This window comes from Lathamus discolor, chromosome 1 (assembly GCF_037157495.1).
Source record: "Lathamus discolor isolate bLatDis1 chromosome 1, bLatDis1.hap1, whole genome shotgun sequence".
In the NCBI taxonomy this organism is placed as follows: Eukaryota; Metazoa; Chordata; class Aves; order Psittaciformes; family Psittacidae; genus Lathamus; species Lathamus discolor.
The window spans coordinates 42,671,715-42,698,353 of record NC_088884.1 but is presented as its reverse complement, the minus strand read 5'-3'; the positions used below and the strand labels follow the sequence as shown (position 1 = coordinate 42,698,353).

At 36.4% G+C, this 26,639-nt stretch overlaps 1 protein-coding gene across 2 annotated transcripts in view; it reads right to left on the bottom strand.

Moving 5' to 3' along the window:
- Nucleotides 1-26,639, bottom strand: part of NAV3 (neuron navigator 3) — a 265,118-nt gene that overhangs the window by 13,415 nt on the left and 225,064 nt on the right. Inside the window, exons 22-33 of one of the 2 annotated variants that reach the window (XM_065669303.1) lie at nucleotides 25,897-25,974; nucleotides 17,931-18,014; nucleotides 16,179-16,290; nucleotides 14,740-14,861; nucleotides 14,071-14,091; nucleotides 12,731-12,903; nucleotides 10,323-10,388; nucleotides 9,047-9,200; nucleotides 5,645-5,819; nucleotides 1,271-1,368; nucleotides 570-665; nucleotides 108-276 (exon numbers count right to left, since the gene is read on the bottom strand). In XM_065669303.1, coding sequence (XP_065525375.1) covers nucleotides 108-276; nucleotides 570-665; nucleotides 1,271-1,368; nucleotides 5,645-5,819; nucleotides 9,047-9,200; nucleotides 10,323-10,388; nucleotides 12,731-12,903; nucleotides 14,071-14,091; nucleotides 14,740-14,861; nucleotides 16,179-16,290; nucleotides 17,931-18,014; nucleotides 25,897-25,974 — 1,348 coding nt within the window. The remainder of the gene's footprint in view (nucleotides 1-107; nucleotides 277-569; nucleotides 666-1,270; nucleotides 1,369-5,644; nucleotides 5,820-9,046; nucleotides 9,201-10,322; nucleotides 10,389-12,730; nucleotides 12,904-14,070; nucleotides 14,092-14,739; nucleotides 14,862-16,178; nucleotides 16,291-17,930; nucleotides 18,015-25,896; nucleotides 25,975-26,639) is intronic. The other variant, XM_065669312.1, reaches the window with a different exon arrangement.

Genomic DNA, 26,639 nt, shown 5'->3' with positions numbered 1-26,639 from the left:
TGGAGACAAAACACATAAAGGTCAGGTGTGAGAAAGAATGTATGAAGAGATGGGGGACTACAGTAAAGAATTCTATATTATCGGCAAAAATATTCTTGGGGTTTTACCTTTCAGATTCACAGTGATGACATTATTATCTCCAACCAGATATCCACAAGGCAGCAGTTCAGGCACTTCTAGGCTATGGGCTCTAATTACATCCCCTATACAATAGCTAGCAATGCATTCAGAGCTTAAACCCAGGCTAGTAGTCGGATCCACTCGGAAAATATATTCCTGAAGTAACATGAAAACATAAGATGTAAAAAATAAAAATGGTTATTGAATGAAAAGAGTTTGGAAAATATTTCAGTACAGGTGAAGTCACTTGACAAGGAGATTCTTGCAGTCACATTCAATAGAGAAAAATAATGAAAAATGAACATGAATATTAAGAATAAAGTTTAATAGTGGTGTTGTTATTGACATATCAAAAAACATAACAAAAATTAGGCAAGATAACCCAAAGATACAGATTTTTCTTGAGTGAAATTAAAATCATAGTTGAGCTATTTTTTTCAGTGTCTTACCTTAAAGAGGCGTCTGATTACACCATCTAAAACATCCCATTTTGTTTTTCCACTTACTCCAATTGATCCTATCAGATATGTATGTGTTTTTTGATCCTGCAAAGAAAGGTTTTTTGGAAAATGGTCTAAATACGGTGCTAATTAGCTTCATAATTTTCCCAGTGAAGAAAAATAACATTATTTGCAATGTGATGTTATAACTTTGTCAGCAATATGTGTGCCAGAAACAGCTATGGATGATATTACTTTAGTACATCTTTGTAAGAAAGGAAATGCAGTATGTTATTCTGCTCTTTGGTTGCATCTGTGTTTATAAAGAGCTGAATATAAATAAAAGTTGCCCTGTATTTATAATTTTTGTAATACAGATAATGCAATTCCAAATTTATTACTTCAGCAGCATATTCATGGTTGCACCCTAAGGGGTCCGAGGTATAGGTCTAATTTGTAACAACTTTTAAATGGAGATAGTAAGTCTCAGAACATCCTGTTACTAATTAAACTGAGAATTGGTAGTGTCTGGTACATCACAGAAGCAGAAGGAGGCCATATGACATTAGTCTATAGAGAGTGCCTAACTGTATTGAGTGTGGATGACAGAGAGCTGCTATCTTTAGGATATTTCCTTTCAGTTCCTGTCTGAGTTGAGTTCCTATACTGCAAGGTTTGCCTGAGCTATATAATTCTGCATCTAGACTTACCTTGGCTCGACTATAGCCCTTGTTTATAGCGACTAAAATTTTCACGCTATGACCTTCTTTGTGGAGTGCTCCATCAGTGACATCCTCCAACAAAATATCTACAATAAAAGAAGGGAAGTAAAGTAATCAACCTGACAAATCGTATCAGTTATGTTTGCATCATCAGTTCAATATATGTTCAAAGGATTTTTCGGTTAAAAAGAAAGGCTGACATCACAACTTGCAATCATTTTAATCAGTACTTATTCCTAATTCACCTTTTCTGTTGGAGATCAAAAAAATACAATTTGTCAATTTTTTAAGCAATATTAGGACCTTTAATCATGTAGAAAATAATAGGAAATCAGGAATACAGAAATTCTTTCTTGCACTACAGTCTTGCCTTTGCTTTCTTTCTTGGAACTTGTTCAAAAGTACCATATGTCCATAAAATAATGTTGTTTGAAACCTAAATTAAGTTTGTATCTTTGGGCACTCATTGTGCCCTTTAGAATGTTGCAAGGAGAAAAACAAGAAATGCTTGAATTTCTATGTTTGCTGATAAGCAAAATAGTATTTAATTTCTCCTTTCAGCTGATTTTCTTACTTTCTGTAAAGATGGCATGGACAGAGGTTTTTTTTAACCCCCATAATACGGCTTACAAAAAGCATCCATTAGAAAAAACACTTTGCAGTCCTCCATAATACAGGACTGTATTCAGCCATTCTTCTAAGAAAAGGTTTCCTTTTCCTTGGAGGCAGAGTGATTCTGATCTGCTCTGAGCCTCTTCACTAACTCCTAAAATGAGAAATCAGTAGGATGTATTTTTTACTAAAGGCTGAGACTGAAGCATACTGCAAGGGATAAAACTACTGTCTTCCTCTACAAGGTCTCCCAGAAACTGTGCTGTTAGACAGTTAAACTAGCTACCAAACTAGCAGAGATTATGGATTTGCATTTTCTTCAAAGGCCAGCATGGTAATCCACTACCTAAGTCCTGCTGCTTCTTATTGTGGTGATTGAAGAAACGCATTAACTTCATGTCATTGTCTGCATAAGGTCAGATTTCACCCAAATTAAAGCCTCAGTAAGGTTCAGTTACTTGCTCAAAGCTAAACCAAAGTAGACTTATGAATATGACTTGAATGACTGTATAAAAAAAAAAAAAAAAAGTTCTAATGCAAAATGTTTGATAATTTACACCCAGATCCAGAAAGCAGATTTTGCAGATGATGTTTATTTGGGTGGGGTTTTTTTAATTGATCGAATGAAAAAGCATTTTTGTTGTGAGCTTAAACAAATCCATGCTTGTTTTGTTCCAGGCAGTATTTCTGTGCCTCCAGCACTGAATGCTTCACTTCACTTGTCACGTGTTTTGGCATATTTGACAAACCTTAAGAGGTTACGTAAAGTCATAGTTCATCTGAGGGCAATATACAATATAACTGCTCCCTTGTGAAAATTTTCAGTCTCTAAATGGCCCTCATTTAAAATAGCCTTTAAAATATATTCTTCTGTAAGTCCTCAGGAATCAGGAGCTCTCCCTCTCACTGAAACAAGGGGCTGAGAAGATGTCCAAGGGGTTCTAATTTCATGGTGGTGCTAATTGCTTTAATTATCTCCTGCCAGGCCTCCTCCTTAGGTGCACTATGGGGCTCTGGCTCAATTCTTGTCTGAGCTCTGGCACTCTTTCCACTGGACATTACAGACAGAGTGTTGCATCGGTCCTTGTTTGCTGCTCTTTATCCCGGCGACTGACTGAAATACAGGTGTCTGTGACAACCGAGCCCCTTCTTAGCTTGCTATTCACACCTATCTGGAGAAGATGGTCATACCCTTAGGAAGAGGCAGTGGATAGCTTTGGTCATTTCCAGGTGATCATGATCATTTGGAGATACTGGTCTCACAGAAAGTGCCATGGCATTTTTTGAATATGATGAGCCGAAAACCTTGCCATCTCTCAGCTCCGTCCCCAGCATGATTAAACTCTCCATACCTCAGGGAATTTTGTTCAATAGCACTCCAGCTGCCACAGAAATCCCACAGGACTTGGTAGGAAGCTGTCACCCTTCCAAGTTCTCTGGCACAGCAACAAAATGGTACTCACAATGATCAAAAAGGATGGATTCATAATCAAATGAAATCCTCCACTCCTCATTAGGCACCCTTATTTCTTTAATTTCTTATAACCAAAAGTAGTTACTTTGCATGCTAGAAAAACATTCAGAACCACTGACATAGAAAGTTATATAAAGCTTATAGAATCATAGCAAATTTTAGTTGGATAAGAACCTTAAGATCATTGAATTCAAACACCTCCCAGTCTTACTGCTCTTCCTGATCCTTCTCCTACTCCTACTGCTACTCTGCTCCCTTTCTCCCCTCTTCTTCTCTGCCTTCTCTTCTTTTTGTTACAGCACTTATTTCTTCTATTAATTTGCTAAGCATTTCCTCCTGATTTTGTTCATCTTCATTCTTTTTCTTAACTTTTACTTTTTCATGTTTTTCCCCTTGGTCTCCTTTTCCCATCTTATTCTTATACAGTTCGTCTTCCTATTCTTCAAACTCCTCCTCTTACATGTTTATTCCTGTATCTAGACAGAGTTAGTGCCAATGACAAAGTGCTAATAGCTGTTGCTTATGAAAGACATTCTACAGTTTTCTACAATTACTATGTAAAAAAACCCAACAAACTCTTTTTTTTTTGTTTTTTGTTTTGTTTTAAAATTTTCTCCCTGTTTTTGCAACATTTTATTTTACAGTAGGGCCTAGCTCAAGCTAACTCATGCTAAAAGTTAAACCTTTCAAAAAAGTAGGATGGAATATAAACGAAAAAATTACCAATTTTCATATAAAATCTGATATTAACCAAAAGAAATATTCAAATATCTGTGTGATCAATGACTGGCAAGATAATACAGCTAACTGCCAATCCAAATTACAGTCAGGCAGTTTGGCACATTCCCAGTTGTACCCTTGCCTAGACTCTTTCTACAATCATTAGCCATATTTTCATTGCTTCCAGAGACTTCATTATACTTTCTGTGGAATCCATGCTAATGAGTGCTACTTTGCTTCTGCTCCTGTTTCTCATGTTAGAGACTGCACTTCTGTTTCTTGGCTACATTAACAAAACAAGTGTAGAAGGCTTACTGTAAAAAACACTATGGCATGGAGAATAATCAAATGTTAATGTTCAGGATGTGGATCAAAGTTCAAGACAAAAAGATAATAAGAGTGCTTAATGAGTCAGGCGGGGTTTGACTCCTGTGTGGTCCAACACAGGCTAACTAGCAATAGCACAGTAAAAAAATATAAGGTATAAAGCTAACTGAGACCACTCTCTGTTCCAGCTGCAAATACAAAATGAAGTTAAAGAAGGTAATTGAATGGTAAAAGATTAATAAACAAAAAAAAAAGAAAGAAAGAAAAGAAGAAAAGAAAAGAAAAGAAAAGAAAAGAAAAGAAAAGAAAAGAAAAGAAAAGAAAAGAAAAGAAAAGAAAAGAAAAGAAAAGAAAAAAAAGAAAAGAAAAGAAAAGAAAAGAAAAGAAAAGAAAAGAAAAGAAAAGAAAAGAAAAGAAAAGAAAAGAAAAGAAAAGAAAAGAAAAGAAAAGAAAAGAAAAGAAAAGAAAAGAAAAGAAAAGAAAAGAAAAGAAAAGAAAAGAAAAGAAAAGGAAAAAGAAAAGAAAAAAGAAAAGAAAAGAAAAAGAAAAGAGAAAAGAAAAGAAAAGAAAAGAAAAGAAAAGAAAAGAAAAGAAAAGAAAAGAAAAGAAAAGGAAAGGAAAGGAAAGGAAAGGAAAGGAAAGGAAAGGAAAGGAAAGGAAAGAAAAGGAAAGAAAAGAAAAGAAAAGAAAAGAAAAGAAAAGAAAAGAAAAGAAAAGAAAAGAAAAGAAAAGAAAAGAAAAGAAAAGAAAAGAAAAGAAAAGAAAAGAAAAGAAAAGAAAAGAAAAGAAAAGAAAAGAAAAGAAAAGAAAAGAAAAGAAAAGAAAAGAAAATTTCATGGACTATGTTCCTATTGATCCCATAGGGTCAAGAGAATACAAGAGTATACAGCTGTCAAGTATACTACAACAGATATTGTCCTCTTCAAATAAATTGCAACTAAATGACCAAAGAGTATTGTAAATAGGTAGGTAGAGTATCATAGCTAGGAATCAAGCAAACATAATGAACAGTCTGTTACTATTATTCTGAGCTTTCTAAAAGCTACATTTTCAAAAATGGCTGCCAGCGCTCTTCCTCATCTCCATTAATGAATGCACATCTGATGTTTACGTGAGTGATACGGCATGTTTTAATTTTGAGGCATGCCTCATATATGGCCCATTAAAAAGGTGAAAATAATAAATTCTCACCAGCTGCTGAGGTGTGCATGTGCCCAAAATATGTTTACCTGATGTAACAGATTCTGTGATGTTTAAATTGTTCAGAGAAAGTCCGAGTGACTGCCGCGATGAAGAAGATGATGTGCTGCTTGAGGACTCTGACGATGGCCGGGCAGGCTTTCCTGCATTGCCAGTCTCTGCCTTTAAACGATCATTTTCAGCTTTCAATATCTCAATTTCATTCTGTATACAAAAGAAATCAACATAAAAGCACAGGAGGTTATTCTTTCAGAAAACCGCTGGGGGTGCCTATTCTGGTGCTTGATGGTTGCCTGCAGGACATAACTGGTTTGCTGCTTTTACAGCAGTATGTTACGATATATATGCAGTATAAGGCAGTCAAAGAAAACTGGATTGCTTCTAAAATGAAGGGAAAAGCCCCCTATAAACTTGTTTTAGCTTTTGCCTCAAGACAGCTCCTAAAGAACATACATAGGTTTCAAGCTTCTGTGTTTATTGTACAGTTGACCATAAGTGTGGTGAGAATTTTCCCATCTATCCCCAGTTTTCTAAACTACTTTCTATCATCAAATATCTTAGGTAACAGTCAAGTAAGGAAATTATTGTCAAAATTTTGGATATGTCAATGTTTGTAAAGTCACAGAAAATTGTTATTGCCAATGAAAATTTAAGCAGTAACTTCACAGAGAAGAAATGTAATTACAAATGGACAATTAGGAATTGATACTTTTAACAGCTTCATAACTCTTCTTCCTACCAGATAAGACTTTTTGATCATTCAAACATGGGATTGTTCACGTAGCCACCAGCAAACCCTCTTTGATGAAAACATACAGTGACAGATGAATCAGAACAACTAGGAAATTTTTTTAGCTAAATCCTCTGTGGTGCCAAGTGATTATTGAATGTACAATAATAAAATGAAAACTTAGCCTGAGAACAGCCTGGTACCAACCAAACATCACTTTCAGTCACTCCACGAAGCACAATACAAAGTAACAGCTTATTCTTGCAGACAGTTTTGCACATCAAATTTAATTCCACATGCACTAACAATGCTAAAGGTCCTATTCTTTTATGAAGGCTATACAGCTACATTATACAAGTAAAAACATAGGGGATAACATAATAAAAACCCCTGCAACAGTTCCAAAAGATTACAACATATAGGCAAAACTGAGGAGATACAGTGAAATGGAAGGGTCAAACCAACAAAATAGTGGGAAAAGGTAGCAATGAATGCATCAGTTTAGTGTGCTGTTCAAATCAGAAGCTATAATGATATGAGTCATGCAATCTCCATCTACTCAGCAATTTACACTGATTAATTACACAACTCTTATCAGATTTCCATTCAGCTGAGCTTTAGATTTTTAAGGTGCTTTGAATACAGTATTGCCCTGGGTTGAGCAGTAGCAGTCATTTTTCTCCTTCTCAGTAGCTGGTGCAGTGCTGTGGTTTTGACTTTCAGTCTAGGAACAACACTGATAACACCGATGGTTTTAGTAGGTGCTCAGTAATGTTTACTCTGACCAAGGACTTTCTGAGTCTCATGCTCTGCCACAGAGGAGGGGAAGATGGGAGGAAGCAGAGACACGACATCTGACCCAAACTAATCAAAGAGTTATTCCACACCACAGTACGTCATGCCCACTATATAAGCTGGGGGCAGTTACCCAGAAGGGCTAGATCACTGTCGGGGTCGGGCTGGGTATCAGTCGGTGGGTGGTGAGCAGTTGTATTCTCTTCCCTTGTTATTTCCCTTATCATTATTATTACTGGTGGTAGCAGTAGTGATTTGTGTTATACCGCAGTTACTGGACTGTTCTTATCTCAACCCGTGGGAGTTACATTCTTTCAATTCTCCTCCCCATCCCTCTGGGAGCAGGGGGGAGGAAGAGGGGTAGGGAGTGAGCGAGGGCTGTATGGCTGACTTGCCAACTGGGCTTAAACCGCGACAAGTATTCATTTATCATTCCCATCAATTCTACTTTTTCCTCTCACCAATCCTCATCAGTTCCTCAAAGAATCATACAGTTTGGCAACCCCAAGGTGGCTGCCTGTACTTTTGGGAAAACTTCAAAAGTGGTGATTGCCATCAACAGCCCCTGCCCAGCTTTAGTGAAATTCAAAATTTGGAGGCCTGTGTCTACACCAGACTCCTCTCTCCAGGGAGTTCGTCTGGTTTAGACACTCATATCCCAGTGTAACACAGTAATCAGCTGACAAGCCTTCCTGTACCATTCTCCACCACTGCAAGCAACTATTCTATCTCTTACAGTTCCTTAAATTTTTTTAGTGGCTCCAGATAAAATGCTCTACTTATGTCTGGACAAGTGAAATCCATATTTACAGATCAGTTATTAATTATTCTTCCCCTTAACTGAAGTTCAGACATATATCCCATAGCAATTTTGGCACTTAGTGGTGTGACCACCTGGGACAATGGCAGATACCATAAACGTTTAAAGGTGTGGCTGAGACTATAGGCATTGTATAAACAAAGAGGTCCAAATCTGGTGGCTTTCAAATCAATCTCTGTGTATATCTGTACAGAAGTGCGTACAGGTGCACCTGACCTAAGCACACAGCACAGAGCAATTCAGCTGACAAGGCACTGGGGCTGGATTCACCTGCGTAAATGTGGGTTTCCAGTGTAGCTGTCCTAGTCTCAACCTGAATTCCTACCCCATGCCCTTGGCTCTGTTTCCCAAATAAATACAGGTTTATAGTGCCTTCAGGGATGTCCTAGGTATCTAACCAGTCATTCCAGAAGGACCTAGATCTACGGAAGGACTTATGTCGTGCTGTGTGGATGTTGTAGACACTTTTGTGTATCAACATGATACTAGACACTTGTGTGTGGGCAACTGAGTTGAGTACCATAAAAGCTCTGTGCAGTGAAGAACACTGTCATTCTTTCTGCATCCTTTCAGCCTCATGAGAGGGAAAATCTTCTGACTAAAAATGTGTTCCGGAAGGATTTGGTGCAGTGTCATGAAATGATCTGGTGAAATTTTAGTGACGCTAAATACAGTAAGTCAGCTCAATTTTACATTCTTTGCTTTGGCAAACCACAGCTGGGTTAGGAATCAGAAATTATGAGAGAATATGCACATACACCCTCCCAGCCCAAGGTTTAAAAGCTCTGTAGAAAACACTTGTCTGTCATGTTGCTTTCCCTAGTCATAGGGTTTAGATAACAAATATCCCTTGGGCAGGGATTATGTCTCTATCCATATCACTTAAACGTATTTTAGCAATTAATATAAATGCTAATAATGTATAACATAAGGTGAACACTTATCATCCATTGGAAGTACTGTCAATCCAGTAATTTACTCGGTTTCACCAGCTTTTTGGCACCTGAAACAAAATGCTGGGAAAGGAAACACACTGGACATAGCTTTGATGTGCAACCCTGTCATCACTTAAGCTACTGCACTGACCTGCATGCGGTTCATGGCTTCCCGAATCTGATCCAGATGGTGTGCAGAGCTGAGGGCTTCAAGACGAATGTCTGTTAATTTTAGCTCTTTCTCCCTAAGCTCGCTCTTTAGCTGAAGAATAATTTCAGCCTCTGCCTCTGTGCACTCACAGATCCTAAAGAGGAGCAGGAAACACGCAGAAGATTAAAGGAAGGTTCTGCCCCCAAAGCAGTGTTATTACTAAATATCAAAGAACAGAAAATGCTTGCTGCTGGTGAAACCTATGAGTGAAGAAAGAATCTTATCAAAGAAACATGAAAAGGCTCAAATGGCAAATTAAAAAAGGAAAAAAAGCTCTCTCCAGATGAAATGATCAGCTTTATTTATACCTTGCCAGTTTAGTTAAGAAAGTTCACTGCGGTGAAAAAAAATCTGTTAAAAAACTTTGCAGAAATGTTTTTGTTGTTGTTGTTTTTCTTTTTTTTTTTTCTTTGGTGCAAAGGTTATAATTTCCCTAAGTAGCAATAGTTATCACTGAAATATGCTGATTAAACTGCACTGCTGATATTTATTGTCAGGCATCAACAGCTTTCTCTGTTTTAAACTGTACACAAAAACATATCCTTGACTTCATGATCTAGAAGATTTTGATCTGTAATGGTTTTGATTTGTGGTGGTTAACTTTTTGCCTATAGTCAGTCGTTTGGCAATGTATGGTATCTGAAATCATGCTGGTTGGTTTTGGTTTGGTTTGGTTTTGGTTTTGTTTTTTTCCTGAAGACTGGATTAAAAGTAATCACCATGAGATTATTTTTCACAAGCATTACTTTTAAGGGAAACCATTGTGAGAATGGTTAAGAAACCATTGTGAGAAAAGATCAAGACGTGTGGCCCAGGGACCCACAACAATCCAGTTCTTGTGTCAGAGTGATTTGCCTCTCTGTGCCATCATCAGACCTAGATCTGTTGCATAACAGAACCACTAGAAAATAAAACACTGAATTTGGACTACATATGTTGTTACACTAAGCAATATTTTGAGTCAATTCACTTAATGTTATTTGTTCTTTATTTCTGTCACTATAAATAGTTAATATTTGCAGAACAATTTAAAAATGAAAATTTTTTTTTAATAATAAGTATTATTATTGTGATTATTACTTCCAATATACAAACAAGAAACAGAGGTCAACTTTTAATTGCCAGAATGCATGCAAAAGTATTTTGGGAAAGAAGATGCAGCACTCTTCAGGTCAGCAGTTGGGTATACAACTCCATGCCCCACACTCAATTTTACCGGGATCTATGCTTGTAGACCACGTGACCGTTTTGCCTTTTCTTTGGTGCCCAGACTAGAGATGACCTGCATACACACGTATTAGACAGATGTAATTGGAAGAAAGTAAATGTAATGGTTTAGAACATAAGACTCAGGTCAAGAAAATATACCAGGAAAGCGTAAGCAAAGGGAAGATGATGTTCATGGCAAATAAAAAAATATGGCAAACTGAAGAAGGAAAATAATGACTGTCATTCACAACATGCACAAATACTTTAAATGTGAGTAAAAATGAAAAAGAGCATGTACTAGGATTTTTTTCCAAGTATTAGGATACAGTTCTTGGTTTGATGTTTCCATATTTATGCTAACCAAATAAGAAATAAAATTTGATTACATGCATGTATTATCTCAACAACTTGGACAACTGGGAAGCCAGATATCTATTTGGGCTATTTTGCAGTACATCTTGAGAAGGGATGGACAGAAAGCTGGCAAGCCAGCTTTAGAGAAGATATAAATAAAGCAGAGAGCAGGACTATAGTTCTGGAAGAAGCAGGAAAGTGCTGTCTAGACTGTTAAGATAAGCAGAATGGAAGCCGAAAGTATGAGTTGGATTTTATTTTGCAGATTCCAGGGCTCTTCAACAGTCAGCTCCTACAGCTGCAAAATTACATAAGAAGATGAGGCTTCATCAAAAAGAAGAAAAACAAAAAGATAAGCTAGCATTCCTGAGAAGTCACAGAAAGAAGCTCAGAAGCCTGATCAGACTTCAGACAAAGTTCAAGGTAGTTAGAAAGAAAGAGTTTTAATTTTTCTTTCTTGTTATAATCTCAAGATTTTTAAATTAATAGGTACTTTGGGTAGAAGAAGTCATGACATTCGAACAGAGACTGTTGACAATTATGAGAAGTCTTGAAGGTGGTAGAAGTTTAAGTTATGCAATGGAAAAACAACTCTTCCAAAGAAAGTAACATCAGTTTAACAGATGAAGAAATTAATCTAGATAACCATATTTACGTGATCTCTCTAAAGAGGGCAAAGAATCTACGTCATCCTGTGTAGAAAGGTCCCAATAATAAAAAATGCAATAATATGATTAGAAAGATGAGTGTTCAAAAATGGCGGAAGAACCAGAAGGCTGTGAACTGGGCAGAAATTAGGAATTTAAGGCTCAGAGGGCAAATACCCAATGGAAGAGCTTGGAATGAATGAGTAGTTATGTAGTTTTGCCCTTGATAAATTCTGGGAACACCAGTACATATAGAGAGCAAGTCAAAGAAACAGAAAAAAGCAGGGCTGGGGAAAAGGAGGAAAGATAAGGTTACAAGATCAGATCTGTGAACATGAGTAAATAATTTTGTGGAATAGAAGTGTTTTGTTTAAGTTCAGGCACCTTCTGTTGTGCTTTTATTAGTGATTTTTAAGCTGACAATTAATCAGAATCAAGGCTCCCAAATGTGTAGAAACCCTCCTCTCATAACACACATGCACCTGAAACCATAAAAATGTGAGCTTTAAAAAAAAAACCCTAACAAAACTATGGATATGGGTAAGTTATTCCTCACTTTACAGAAAGTGAGGAAAAAAAAAACATTTATTGTGGAAGGATTTCTTTTGTGGGAATATTTGCTGTCAAACTCCTAAACCCAGTATATAAAAATTATTAGAGCCTAAAATAAATTAATCATAAAAGGCATCTAACCTAACACAAGGAAATTCTATTTTAAAGGTCACTAATCAGTCACAAGACTAGAATTCCCCAGGTGCTTTAAGGAAGAATAGTTGTGACCCGATTATTTTCAACTAGGACAAGGAAAGTAAGGCTGGCATCAGTAGTATGCAGTTGGTTCAAAGAGGAAGACGTACTGAAACCTTAAGGATGGTGATTTGAGTAAAAAGTTAAAACCACACAAAAAGATCCAAGCAGATGAAAGAGGGAAAATAGATTAAAAATGCTAAAATTATTAGCTACAAAACAGATAAAGTAATAACAGAAGGGATGAGTATTTTGTAAATATTTATAGCTGCATGGAAAATAAAATGGCATTTTTATTATGTCATCAAGAAAGGAAACTATAGTATTTGGCCTTTACTAAGTGGATATGGTGAAGTTAATTGTATAAAGGGGGAGCACAACATAAGCTTTTGGATATGCATTTGGAATGAAGTGTACTTCTAGATGATTTGAGGTAAAGGCTGTGAAAGGAGGAGAGAATGACCTAAGAAAGCTACGAGAAAAGTAGCTACTAGAAAAGTGTAAATGGATTGAAGTTCATTAGAAATCTGGCAAATGGATGGAGCATGAGGTTAAAAGATCATGGCTGTTGGCCATGATTTCTGAAGTGCAAATGGTCACAATTTAAGAGTTCTGTTTCACAGTCCATCCCATTTGGGAAGAAAGGTTTGCCAAGAGAGATACTTACGCAGATGCTGATTGTGATGGTTTCATTGATGTTGCCCCACACTCTCCTGAGCTGTGGGGCAATTTAGGTGATGAAGGAAGAGATGAGTCTGTCAGCTCTTCTATGTCTGAATGTGAGGAAGGAGGCTTAGTTGACTTCTTCTTTCCAAAGGCCTGTTTGAAAGAGCTTCTTAGCTGGAAAATAAACATTGAGCAACATTATTCTCCTCATCACGTCAATTTGTCTGCAGCTCATGTTTTGGAGAGTTAGTTTGCAGATGCCATCCTAGCCACTGCCTGAGGTCAGTATACAGAAGCAAGGTATTAACATATGCAACACAGTATCTCTAAAAACATGATACAGTGCTTGGTTTTGACTTTATTAATCCAGCGCAGCGCAAACATAATGCTATGGAAAAAGTGCAGAACCGCGTGGTACAGCTATGAGAGAGGGGTGCTCATTTAAAACCATTAAGCCCCAGGGGAATCCCATTCCCATGGCATTCCCTTCAAGGGCTGGCTTTAAATAACCACTTTGCATCTAGGCACAGGCAGAACCTGCTGCTGCTAAATGCTGAAATCAAAAGACAAGTCCAATTTACTGGGTTTGCAAATTTACCCTTCCCATTAAAAATCTGAAAGGCCAAACTATGCAAATGCTATGGTTTGGTTCACAAGCGAGAGGATTTAAGCTGGGATATGAGGCTTGCTTTGTTGTACTGCTGAGAAGAATGTTAGCTGAAAGGTATATACTGTTTGCTGCAGTTTCCTTTAGAGCAGTAAGATCTCTGAATGTACAAGCATTGACTTTCCCTCTTATCCAGTATTGAAAAGGGACAGAATAGCCAAAGAGCCATTTATTTCAGGAGCCAAGATGACAACAGTTTTGTCTGATGCAATGAATTTTAACTAGCCCATTTATTGGTACCTTTGTCTAAATGCATAAATTGTTCATCTTAGGAAAAATGTGGGGTTCTTTTGGTTTTGTTTTCAGAAAATTATTCTGATTAAAATTGTATAGAACTCAATGACAAACTGGTTCCTCCATAAAAAAATGAGGTATTCAAACATGTTATTCTCATGATGTAATTGGAGAGTGGGGAGTGTGACCACTGATCAGAGAAATATTATTTAAGTCTGTTCAAGCTCATGATATCTAATGAGAAAGAAATGGATTTTGGCTACACTCCCCCTTTGTACAGTCTAAACTTTGAGATTAAAATGAATAGAGACAAACTGAGAAGACATACAGGATAATCTGTTTTTAGAAGGTATAAAAGCCTACTGCCAAAATAAATAGCAATCATGCCAAGATAGGGTTCTTTATAGACGCATGCCAAATTTTCCATGGTTTATATTCACCTCACTTCCTCTAGAGTTCACCTTGCAGAAACATGAAAGAGTGTGGAATTACAAATCAAGGGAATGAAGGCTGATCAGTACTTTAAAACAAATGTTTATGCAAGTAATAATTTTAAAACAACAGAAACATATTTTTCCAATTATTTAATGAAAGTATTTGATTAAACCCTTAGCACTATGTGGTATTTGTGTGTTCCAGTTGAGAAGCATCTTAATTTCATTAAATAACATATTACTTCTACATGAGAATTCTTAACAGATTTCAACTTCCTTCATAGCTGAGTGACATATTTGAGTTGAGCCTTTGACTCAAACTCCAACTGAAGAAATATCAAACAGGGTTTCAATGTGGCCCAGAGATGGTTTTGGTCATAACAGTGATTCTCAGCTGTTTTGGTTTTAAATTGTTTGGATTTTGGTTGTGTTTTTTTTTTTTTTTTGTTTGTTTGTTTGTTTGTTTTTAATTATCCTGGCTTCTGCAAATAATTCCCCACTGATATTCAACAACTTTTAGTTTGCTTGTAGTGTCACAGTATTTATACATGTCAATTGCTTTGTATCCATCAGGCCCCACAAGAATATTTTAGATGAAATGGACCATTATGCTACTTAGGCACTAGGAAATGACATAATAGTTAAAAGACAAGTTTAAACCTGCTGAGCACTTACCCAGTTTTTCTTTTTCTTTTTCTTGGAGTCAGCATCATTACCACTGCCAATGCTTGAATGGCTTGTAGCACTGTTGATGCTGGAAACACTTTCTGAAGAATGTTGCCGCCTTATACGTAAATCTAAAGAAAAGAAATTAATGTGAAATCTGTTTCTATTTCAATACAATAATCATTGTATTTATGTGGCATCTTCCTCATCAAATGGAGACTAAATGCATGTAAATGGCATTGATGCTTTCAGTGGCTTGGTTTCAAGCTATTACAGCCTGTAAAAATCCCATGGGAGTCAATGGGGATGCATGAAATTAAGCTAACACTTAGGAGCTTCTCCAATCTGGGGTCTTTTTGGTATTAAGGCAATTACCCTGCACAGCAACCTAAGCAGGAATAACCTCATAGCTAACCAGTTTGTGTCATAGATGAATTACTTTACTTATTACACATCACATGTACTACAGTTCTTTTTCTGAGTAGTATAGGCACTACCTAACTTGTAGCAAGTCTAATCAGTGTTCAGATGCTACCTTCTAATATAGCACGATGGAAATAGCAGGCAGAAGTTCATTAAAAATGAATGAACACCCCCCCCTCCCCCCAAATGGAGAATACTGATTGGTGATGCTTTTGAGTTTCAATTTCTTAAAAGTCTCTGATAGCTATGTCTTAATCACTGAAAAATATTCTTGCAGAATATATCCACTAATACCAAGGGAAATTACTTTTTAGATTGTTATTTACTTTCTAGAAGTTAACTTTGCTATATTCGAGTCATGCAATGAAATGGCCTTAAGGCAAACATCTAAATAATGTCCTCTTTAAAGAAAGATCAATGTCACTCTCAAAAATGACTGCTGCTATTATTTCTTTTCTTCAAGTAATTCCTTTGCAGTTGCTTATAAACAGGCACTTTTGAAGTATGTATTTATCATGCAATATCTGCCGAACTGCAATTACAGGTTAATTTAGAATCTGGAAATTAAAATGCCTTCTTTCCTGCACTGATTTAGCACTTCACGAAGAAGCTGAGTTGTTGTTGTCAGTCCATCTCTTAACGATAACAACACCATCTTTCCTTCTCTTAACAATAACAACACCAACTTACACTGGTTTTCCAAGCTATAACAATGTTTCACCATAAGACTTCATTAGTGTCTTGGGTGCTCTTCAATACACAACCACAGTAACAGGGTTAACTCTTGACACCCAGCAATTACTTCCAGGCCACCCAGTTCTGAGAAGACAAGGCTCCAGGAACTCTAGGAAACAGGAACCCCATACAAGGTTTCCAGCTCTGGAAATACAACAAGTATGCCTACCATGCACTGTAGAATGTGCTTGCCCTTGCAAAAGAGTCCCCAGAACAACAGCAAAAAAAAAGTTACTTAGCTTTATTTCTGTGGAGAAACTGCATTTATTTTAATAGTGACAAAAACATACCTTTGTGGGTATGATCAGGACCGTTCAAGGCTCCTTGAATAGCAGCTTGTGCAGCAGAATTCTGGGCTTTCAGCATTTCAATGGTTTCCCTTAGCTCTATAAGCTCAGATTCCTGTGTGAAGAGCAAAGAGAGCTCAAAATATATGGCACAAGAGTAATATTTGTCTAAGCTAAATAATTTACAAGATAAGAGTAGTTGAACTGAAGTTCACAGAACTGCTTGGGTGAATGTAAGGGCAACAACTAAGTAGAATGCATATTTTGTTTCTAAAGATCGTAAACTCAAGTATCATATTCTTTTGCATGTATCCTATGTAAAGCAATTATGCTATTTTTATTGTGAACAAAAAATTTTGAATAAAGACTAATAAAAAATGGTCTCAATTGAATATTCACTATAAATAGAAATCTAGCAATTTTATTGTGCAAGACAATAAACCCATTTGAATTAAATCATTTAGCATGTGAAGCTACTATTTAATGGATGAATCTCACCTGAATTTGTGCATTTTTCAAAATACTTAACTTGCTAAATAATAATTCAATTAAAAAAAACCCCTCCTGTTTAATAGCAACTGTCCTGATAGTTGAAGTAATACAATTCCACTTGAATGCAGGAAGTTCTGTGCTAGAATGCACAGGCAATTATAACTATAAGTAACTTTTATTACTGCTGCATTAAACCTGTCTTTCCAGCCTGTATGTATATAATAAGGATTAAATGATTTTAACCTTAACAATAGAGAAAAGAAGAGAAGGAAAAGAACATGTTCCAAATCTTTTGGGAAAGAAGCATGGAGATGTACTGTTTCAATGTTACTGCGTAATCTGGAAACAAAACATTCTGAGGGAAATTATACTTTGCAAAATAGTCAAAAGTTTTGGTTTTGAGAAAATTTGGTTGTGGGCTTTTATTTTTTTTTTTTTGGGGGGGGTGGTGTTTGTATGTTTGTTTCATAAGATGAAAAAAACAAGCAATATAAGTATTTTCTATCCAGTTCATAACAAGTCTCACCATATTTCATCTGCTGGTGTTCAACTGGACTGTTTTTATAGACAGCTACACTAAGTCCTGTGGTGACTAAAAGTTCACTGACATACAGTTTCTTTCACAGTTTGCCTCAATGAGCCTTTCAATTTATAGGATACTGTTCAAAATGAATAAGGGCAGAAAGCTGCAGAGGTTTGATCCTGGAAGGTGCTAAATACCCTCTTAATCCTAAACTTGGTACAAAGGCTCACATTAAATTTACTTCCTATGAGGTACAGAATTTTTTCCCCCAAAAGTCAAAACAGCACAGTGCAAACTAAATCTGTTTACTCATGAATAGGATACCTAACCTGCATTAGCTCTCAGAATGGAGTAATTTTTCTCTACTTAAAGTTCCTCTCTTCCCACAAGTCTATTATTTTGACAATACTGGCACGCTAGAATGAAGCAGGTTAGGGTCAGTCTTTGTTACAGCATCTTTCAGTATGGATTAAATTTAGAGTCGCATATGTGTAAATTAAGATCTGGAAAAGAAAGATGTTATCTTCAAACTATTCTATGGTATCGTCTGCATAAACCTGATGCTGCACATTTTAATTCTGCTGGAGCTTTATGAAGATTTGATCGCAATGGCCATTAAGGAAAGATTTGTCTGTCTTACTGTCACAGCTGCCCGTTTCCTTTCAGCATTTTTTAAACAAAACTCTAGTATAATCTCTTGACTGTTTTCCACATTACAGCATCTGCTTTGGTAAACATACCTTTTGTTCAGCTGTCATTGTTAGACTTTGCAATCGGCCGGTCATATTTCCCAAGCTTTTTTCAAAAGCCGCTACTAGATGAGCCTGTGAAATTAACAAAGACAACATTTCTTGTGACAACGGGATTATTTTACCAGATTTATTTGGTTTTTAAAAATATTTTTTTTCTCCAAGATTTCTTCTTCAATATTTGTTTCTCTCATCTTCTCCAACTTTTTACTGTTAATTTTAAACTTAGATGGAGCTAACTGGGATAGGTTAAGCAGCCAAGTGAGCACAGCATTCCTCAGGATTCTTTAGCTTCCAAGGAGATTAGCTGAGGTATCTCTGCATGGAAATGGATTATGGATTTAATGCCCTCTTTAAATTTACTGATGCATTGACCAAAAGAAGTCTAGAGACAATTATTTTCAATTACTGAATATTTCAAAATGGGAATTTATGTAATACTTTATCTTAAAAGTAAGTTTTAACCTCACAAATAAAACACTCCAGAGTAATCCTCAAACCCAAGCAAAAAATATCAGAATTAGTTTTATAAGAGGTCATTATCTACTCTATTAATCTTATATTGATCATATGAATGTGTACATGTATAAAAGTAATGCAAAGTTATATAAAATATAAATGTAGTGTTTATATATGTGTGCAAATGTATGTATAAAAGGCAATCTTGAAAACTGGAAGTCCTACTTCTCAATAAGAAAAGCAATAAAGTTGGAAAGGTTTTAAAAAAATTAGACTTACATTTTATTTTCTAACACCACTCACCCTATACTCCACTGAACAAAATTTATACAAACAATGCATTAACTCTTCATTGGTTCTGACATAGAGCAAGAAGGGCAAGTGGTCCTAAAGAACCCAACATGCTAAGCCACCTTGTGCTGCCAAGCAAAAGGAAGAATTAGATTTTTATGAAATTCCATGAAGTTCCATCCACTTGTCTCACAACACTAAATAGTAAAAGCAGAAGAAAATACTTATAGTCTCTTTACCATTTCAAGCATGGTAACAGGCAAAGTTTTCAAACATAGGCACTAAGATACACGTGGAAATATAAATCAAACCCAACATATTCATACGCAGAAATGGATTAACTGAGCTTCCTCACTGAGAAAATTTATTTTTTATTACAGCAGTACAGGCAGACACAGTGCCTGGCAAATTTCAGATTTACATGCTTGTACAAGCATAGACGAAATTATTTGAATGTATGTGGTTGTACTGAATCTGAGGCATAAGCAGAAAAAGACATAGTTCAGAAAGTATTCTGTTATGCATTTTAGGAGAAGGAAAAATGCTTCTTGCCAGCTTGCTCTGTATATTATTCCTCAAATAAAAAGAGATTATCATATATATGATAGTGGCCTACTTCTGTGTCTCCACTTCACAATTTTTATACTGACAAGTGGCTTTTGTGTTTTGTAAACCATTTTGGATTGCTATAAACATTTCAGTATCTTGTAAACCCCTTGTTTTATACTTATTAAACTTCTTACAAGTTTACTGCTTGTAAATTGTATTAGTAAATAATGTATATAATGACTCATCGGTATAGTGGTCAATCCACCTGGTTTCTGCATCTGCAGGGATGCCCTAGGGATAATTCCTTTGATAAAGGATACATACCTCAGGGACTAACTTTTAATAAATGTGAAACCAGATACATACGGAATGTCTTAAAATAGTAATTGTGTCTATTCCTATTTTAACATTTATAACAGGCTATACTCTTGAAGTTGTAATTTTAAATAAAATGGACCTGGAATATGTGTCAAATGCACCTCTGATTGACATAAACCTGTTGATTGATACAAAGTTATTCTAGCTTGTTTGGAAACTACAGCCTCTGGTCATTTTCACTACTTTATTCCTCTGAGAAGATAGAACTAAGTAGCATTTAAACTTACTTTTCACTTTGATAATTAGCCACATATTAAAAGTATCCAGATTAATTGATGATGTTTTAATTCCAAAGATGATGACCACTGACCCAGAACACAATCAGAGCCAAAGCAGATGCACTACTACAGACTCATAGCCAAATGTCTTTTCATTACATGTGTTTAACAGGAAACTAGCGGAGCTTACTCTTCCCTGTCTCATAAAAAATTCTGTGGTTTGGCTGATGGCCCATGGTTCTGCTTTACCATGAGAATAACAATGGGGACTGAGGGCTTGAAAAGAGGAATAATTTGCTTAATTATGCATTGCTTTTGTCAATTTCTCACAATTAAACTGAGATAACCACAGTTCTTTGGTACCTAACCATGCATATTTGTGCACAGTATTTTCCTATTCCATAGCTGCAACTTCACCTTCTATTGTACATGAATAAACCACAATAAACATATAGGAAAAATAGCAAACTAAAAAGCATTATTAAAAATGTCATCAAAGGTCACTGAAACTATCAAGCTACTGTTCAACAGTCTTTTGCTGAAGACAGCCATGTCACAACTATGGATCCTTACTAAAAATAAGCTTGTGATAGAGTATATTACCTTCTTGGAGTAATACACTACAATTTTTGCATCATATAGGCAACTGAATTAAGATGATGGATCCTTCCTAACTCATTTAAGATAAAGACTATCAGGTCTTGATTTGTTAATAATAAAGAAACATAATTCAAAGGCCCATCAAACGAAAAACAAGAGTAAACCTTCAATCACATCGTTCATTAATTTAAATGTTAATTGCACCAGAATACTCTTCTATGAGATACAAAGTATTAATTGCACATTCAGAGTGATAAACTGTGCTACCTCTCCTTATGGTAACAACTGTTTATTTATTCAGCAATCTAGGGAACTCCTATTTGCTGAAACCCTATGTGGATTTGTCCCAACAGAAATATTATGTAATAAAATAAGAAAAGTCAGTTTGAAAAGGGCTAGATTATCAGTACACTTACATGCGCACGGAAACATGCATAAAACATATGTATGCATATACTACCGTTTAAGATCAGACTTTGCATTTAAATAGCTAAATGCAAAATAACGCAGAAAACAATTGAAACAAATAGAAAGAAGTAACTGTGACTTTGAAAATGTTCATTAGAAATAAAAAATTTTAATTAGAAACTTGATTTGGATGGGATTGGTAATTAATTCTCAATTGTTGAGGATTATTTTCTTTATCCAAAAGTAGCCATTCTTTCATTCTCATAAAAATATTTAGGAATAGATTAATTTATTTTTTTAAGTTCCAGCCAATCCCTCACACCTTAGAAATCTCTACGTTCAGATTCAGCTGTTTCATTCATGGCATACATAATTTGAATGCCATACAGAATAGCCTGAATACAACATGTGCTTTAAATAACACTTATTCTAAAGAAAAAATACATCTTCACGATTAAATATAGCTTTTGTCTCTGGAAACAGACATACTGGAATTAGAGTTAAGTAACTGGGCACTACTGGAAGTATGCCTACAGAAAAATATATCCATCTTTAACATGGTATGCATATTAGACACAGAGATGATGTACAGGTCTCAATCTGTTGATCCAGCGCATATGGGCTAATTTTGACTTCTAGTAACATGTGAAATTCCCACTGGAAATAGTCACAGATACATGCTCGGGGAATGACTCCAGTACTAAGATGACAGATTTAATTGTAAAAATTTCCTTCTTATTAAGCAGTCCCAGCCAGCCAAACCCCAAATAGCTCTTAGGTTTACAGCCCACCCTGAACATGACATTGGCATATTCTAAGACTATCTGCTGACACATTTGCAACTTGACCTGTAGTATTTACGGTTATAAAACAAAGGTAAATAAAGAAATTTCCTCCCACCTGACACGGCTGAACGAAAGGTGTGAGAGGCCAAAAGGGATCGGGCTGATTGCAAGCAGCAAGTGTACATCTGGTGACCTTTTCTGTTCGCCGCCTGCTATTATCTTGTTGTTTGGCTGTTGGATAGTAGTTCAGAGCTGGCCAAAGAAGAGTATTAGCCAGCGAACCCCCTCCACTTTCTACTGGCATCCTGGGACTACTACAGTTTGCAAGCATGCACCCTTCAGCTTTATTCAGTACAAAGCGCTGATCAAAGTCCCTCCAAACAGGCTGGGTTCAGGCTGCTCACTGGAATTTGAGCCCTTGTCAGTCACGTAGGAAGTCTGCTGGCTGGACATTTTCTGCACTGAAAACAGGCCCTTTCTTAAACAGTACTGAGATTTACCCTTCAGCAACATCAAAACAGGCACGAGGGAAAAAGCCAGAATCTCAGAAAAAAACTGTAAATTAAGCATGCAAACAACAGCTGGGACCTGCTTGAATTTAATCATATGCAGGCAAAACACTTTGGGGTTAATCAAATGAAATAAACTGCTGAAATCAAGCATTCTACTTGAGTCCAGCCAACAAAGCCTGAATAATAAATAGAAACCAAATAAGTAAAGTCTTAGCAGAGGTTTCTCTCATGCCTGAGAAATGCTATAACTTCCAATTGACAGATTTTGATACAAAATAATATATCAAGCAAAGGCTTGATGAAATAGGTCAAATTTCAGCCTGAAATTTATAGGAAAGACATTAGAAAGGACTGAGTAATCTTCTGGTCAGCAAAGGCACTGAAGAAGATAACCCTGTTCATACAGTTCTCTGCCTGCCAGAGATGGATGTACCTACAGAAGTGATAGGCAGAAATAAAACTTTTTTCTGCATTGGAATTACTGTTTGTTCAGCTCGGCATCAAAACAGGGCTCAAAATGAGGCTCACAGTAGTAGTATCAATTTAGAAAGTAAAACATGGTTTTGATTTCTTCTCAAGATAAATTCCAGCTTTTGTGATTAGGACTATTTCTCCTTTAAATGTCGAGAGCTGATGAAGCATGCCTCTTAGATTAGGAGATAAATCATAAATGAATACAAGCAAGTGAATTTCATGAAAATTAGAAGCCCATCTGGGTTTTCCATAAGTTCATCAAATTAAATCAAGTATTTGTTAGTTACTCTCATAATTTTTATGAAAAATATATAAACACTGGCACTTAAGTATCAATTCCATAATTAGACTCAATTTCAGAAGCCATATTACAGTTAAAATGTAATATATACACAGTTTTCAAGCTGGATTTTATTCCTGATGTTTTTAAGTGATACTTTGTAGAATGTATTTCATAAACTACTCACAGGACTCACAGAATTAGTAGTAACACATCCTTAAGCGGTCTCTTTTGATCCTTTGGACTTACGTGGGACTGTTTCTTAATGCTTTATATCTTTTGTACCACAAATAGCAGAGAATGAATTCAGAACAAGGCTTATTATGAAATACTTTTCAATATTTGGGTTTGTAAAGTATGTATCTCATGACAGCATCCCCAAAAATATTTACTTATAATATCTAGCCATACTTTTAAGATTGTATTCATTGTGAAGGTGTCTAAATCCCTTGTTCATGCCTGGAGAATTTGAGGTCTCTAACTTTCATGCTTCTGACAAGTTTAATTTTGAGGGAATTTCCACGTATTGTGGATTTGGAAAAAGGACAGATTTCTCTGGTACCATTTAAAAACCCCATGTGCTAAAAGGATCAGCTTTAGGGTTGCTTATAGGCTGAGAGCTTAAAGAGTGTCACCATGGAGACGGATTAGAAAGTGAGTGACACAGTCAAAAGAACATGATTAAATTAGCCTTTATACAACATACAGCAGGCACATATATATATATGCATACTCATTTCTTATCCATGCAGCAGATATTGAGTGAAACCCAAGTAAAAATGTAACTATTCATGTTTAGCTTGACTCAGTTTATTTGAAATATGGACCAGATCTAATTTTAGCTTGAAACTGACTTTGAGAATTTCCCTAGAATGGGTAATGATATTAGAGACCAGTCTGTATGAGGTTTACTCTACACAAAGGAATGCTGGAAAGAGATCTAGTCAACAACTTCTAAATAACACTGGGGAGAGATTGAACACAATTTGCCCAATGGCTTCATTGCCTCAGCCGTAGAGGAGAATGCCCTGCCATCCTAAGTCTATTGCACTTGTTGCTTTATTGTAGGCTACAGCATTGCCGGGGTGACTGGAAAAGCATAGAGACTAACTAAAGCCATCTTTTAACTCTCCTTTTAACACATCAGCAAGAATACAATGGTGTTTTCTGTTCATAGCTAGCAGACATAGAGAAGGGCAAAACACCCAGAGGGTGAAGTAAGGAACGGTACTAAGAGCCTGAGTTCCCACCATCAGTGCCTCCCACACCAGCTTCAGTACAGGCACTGAGCACAAGCCCACTGCAGGCAAACAGTTTAGTCTTACTGATGTTGGCATCACTGCTCAGAAGCACAAAATGCTTTGGGTTGGGAGGGACCTTTAAAGATCATCTAGTCCAACCCCCTAGCTGTGGGCAGGGACACATTACACTAGATCAGGGGTTTGCAGAAATCAAGCTAGCTCCTCTGGTTAACACCAGCTGCTGCTGTGTGGGCATTAACAGGGCACTCAGAGTGGATGTGGGGATGTTTGTGACTGTGCTGCATCACAAGCCCAGCCACAGCCAGCCTCCCTGTGCTCCCCACTGCAAGGCAGAGCTGCCTCAGCCTTGTGTTCTTAGTGGAAAGAAGAGCGTCCCTGCAGAGAACAGCAGAATTGTTAGAAAACACAATTACCCAAAGCACGCTGCTTTAGTTCCTCTCACCCCTTAGTGGTTTTTTTGGGTTTTTTTTTTTTTTTTTGGTCTTAGGATGGGTGAGTAAAGACCTGCCCAGCCTGGCAAAGATGAAAATCTGAGTCTACAGTATCTGAATGAAGGAACCCCATACCCAGGATAAGCATGCTGTCTATAAACTCCCAGATGAATAAGACACCTCGGAATCTAGCTTTTTAATTTACAAACATTGTAGGACTGCTGTGTTGTCTGCCTCATTAGCTCATTCTCAGAATTCAAAACAGACTTGCAACCTATACTGCTACAGAGGTACAAATACCAACAGCCAATGGAACAGAGCAGAAAGCACTAAGAGTAGATCTTCCGCATTTTCATGCCTGGCAGTCCTAAGAGAACAAGGAACTTTCACACAGCTAGAGATTATTTTCTCACAAAAGGAACACAGTAACACTGCACTGAAATAATTTCTTGAAAATTACGGTAGTATTTATAGAGCTAACTACTCAGTATGTCTACATTTCAAAGAAAGGCACTCCAGATTGCTGAGGACATCAAGAAACTTTTATTGAAATGCAAAATGATACTTTCTTCCAACTGCCTCTCAGCTTTTCTTGAAATGGTAAGTATAGTTATATCCTGAATTGCATTTAAAAATCACTATACAACAGATTGTTCAGTAACTATACGGTAACTTTGTTTGAAGCCATAGTAACCAGACAGGATTGCAGGTCACATTCCCTAAGTTGCATTATTTTCTGATAACATGTTCAATAACTCATATTATCAGTGTGTGACAATTGGAAGTGACACCAGGAGCAATCTGTGAAATAGCCCGTTTTCCATTAGTTATATATCAGCGCAGTTACTGCAGCATATGAATTCTATATACAATTGTAAACTGTGCTTTCTTCCACATCTGTCTGCATTTTGTAGGGTTTATCTTTGTGAAGTGAAACCATAATGAAATCTATTAGATTATGCAATTCATGTCCTTTCTTTGGTTGTGTCTCCTTACTTTTGGGCTTTTTTTTAACTGATTCTGAGCAAAGAGTGAAACTGAATTGGAAAGGACTGTTGTCACATACAATGTGATAACACTGAGTATGGAGCATGGAAACTTTCTTTTCCATTTCCACTGTATTTGATTAGAAGATTTCTTCTGCTTGAAGCTGAGGCAATATAGATATTATATACTATAAATAAACAGTAAAATCAACAGTAGTAAACAAATAGTAAAAATTTCCCAGATGATAGGTTGAATAAGAGCTATTACCCAATCTGATAATATATTCTTTGATACTGTTTATGATCACAAGCAAAAATACTTACATTTGCTGAAAGTTGAGATGTAAGGGTAGCAACTTTCTCTTGTGATGCAACCAGCTCTCTCCGTAGTTTCTGAATTTGCTAGGAAAGAAAAACAAGCCTGTTGTCAGTATTTCAGCAATTTCCTTTTATTGTGGTTTTTGTTTTCTTAAGGTTTACAATGTCTTAGTTTCATGTTTTAATCTCGGAAATAATAATAATCACAAATTATTAAAAGTTGGCACTTAGTGCTGCTGCTCCAACTGTTTTCTTGCACTTAACCAGTGTATGAGCTTGGATTCCAGTTAAGGGAGCACATATGGGCAAATGCTTAGTTACTGCATATGTACAACCCTCTGACATGTAAAGGTCCTGTTTTCTTACCAAATCCTGTAAGTTCCAAATATATTGTTAGTACAGTCAAGTACAGCAGCCCTGGATGAGGCCTGAGATTATGAAACATGAATGAATTTGGGTGGGGTTCACTGTGCCTAACGGTAGACTTGATGCAACGAACATACGTTAAATGTCTACATTAGACTCAGATAAAGGGCCAAAAAATAGTCCCTCACTGCCTGGCATGAAGAAAGCTTTGATGACTACCTCGGGCACAGATTTTTGCTTCATGTATGTCTAAAGCGAGATAAGCTATAGTATTTTTTTCTTTTTCTCTAAAACGATTCTTTCTACAGTCTCTGCAATTCAAATATGCAGCCTCTTTAAAACATATAATACTCAAAAACCTGCTTGCCAACCTAAAGAAAATA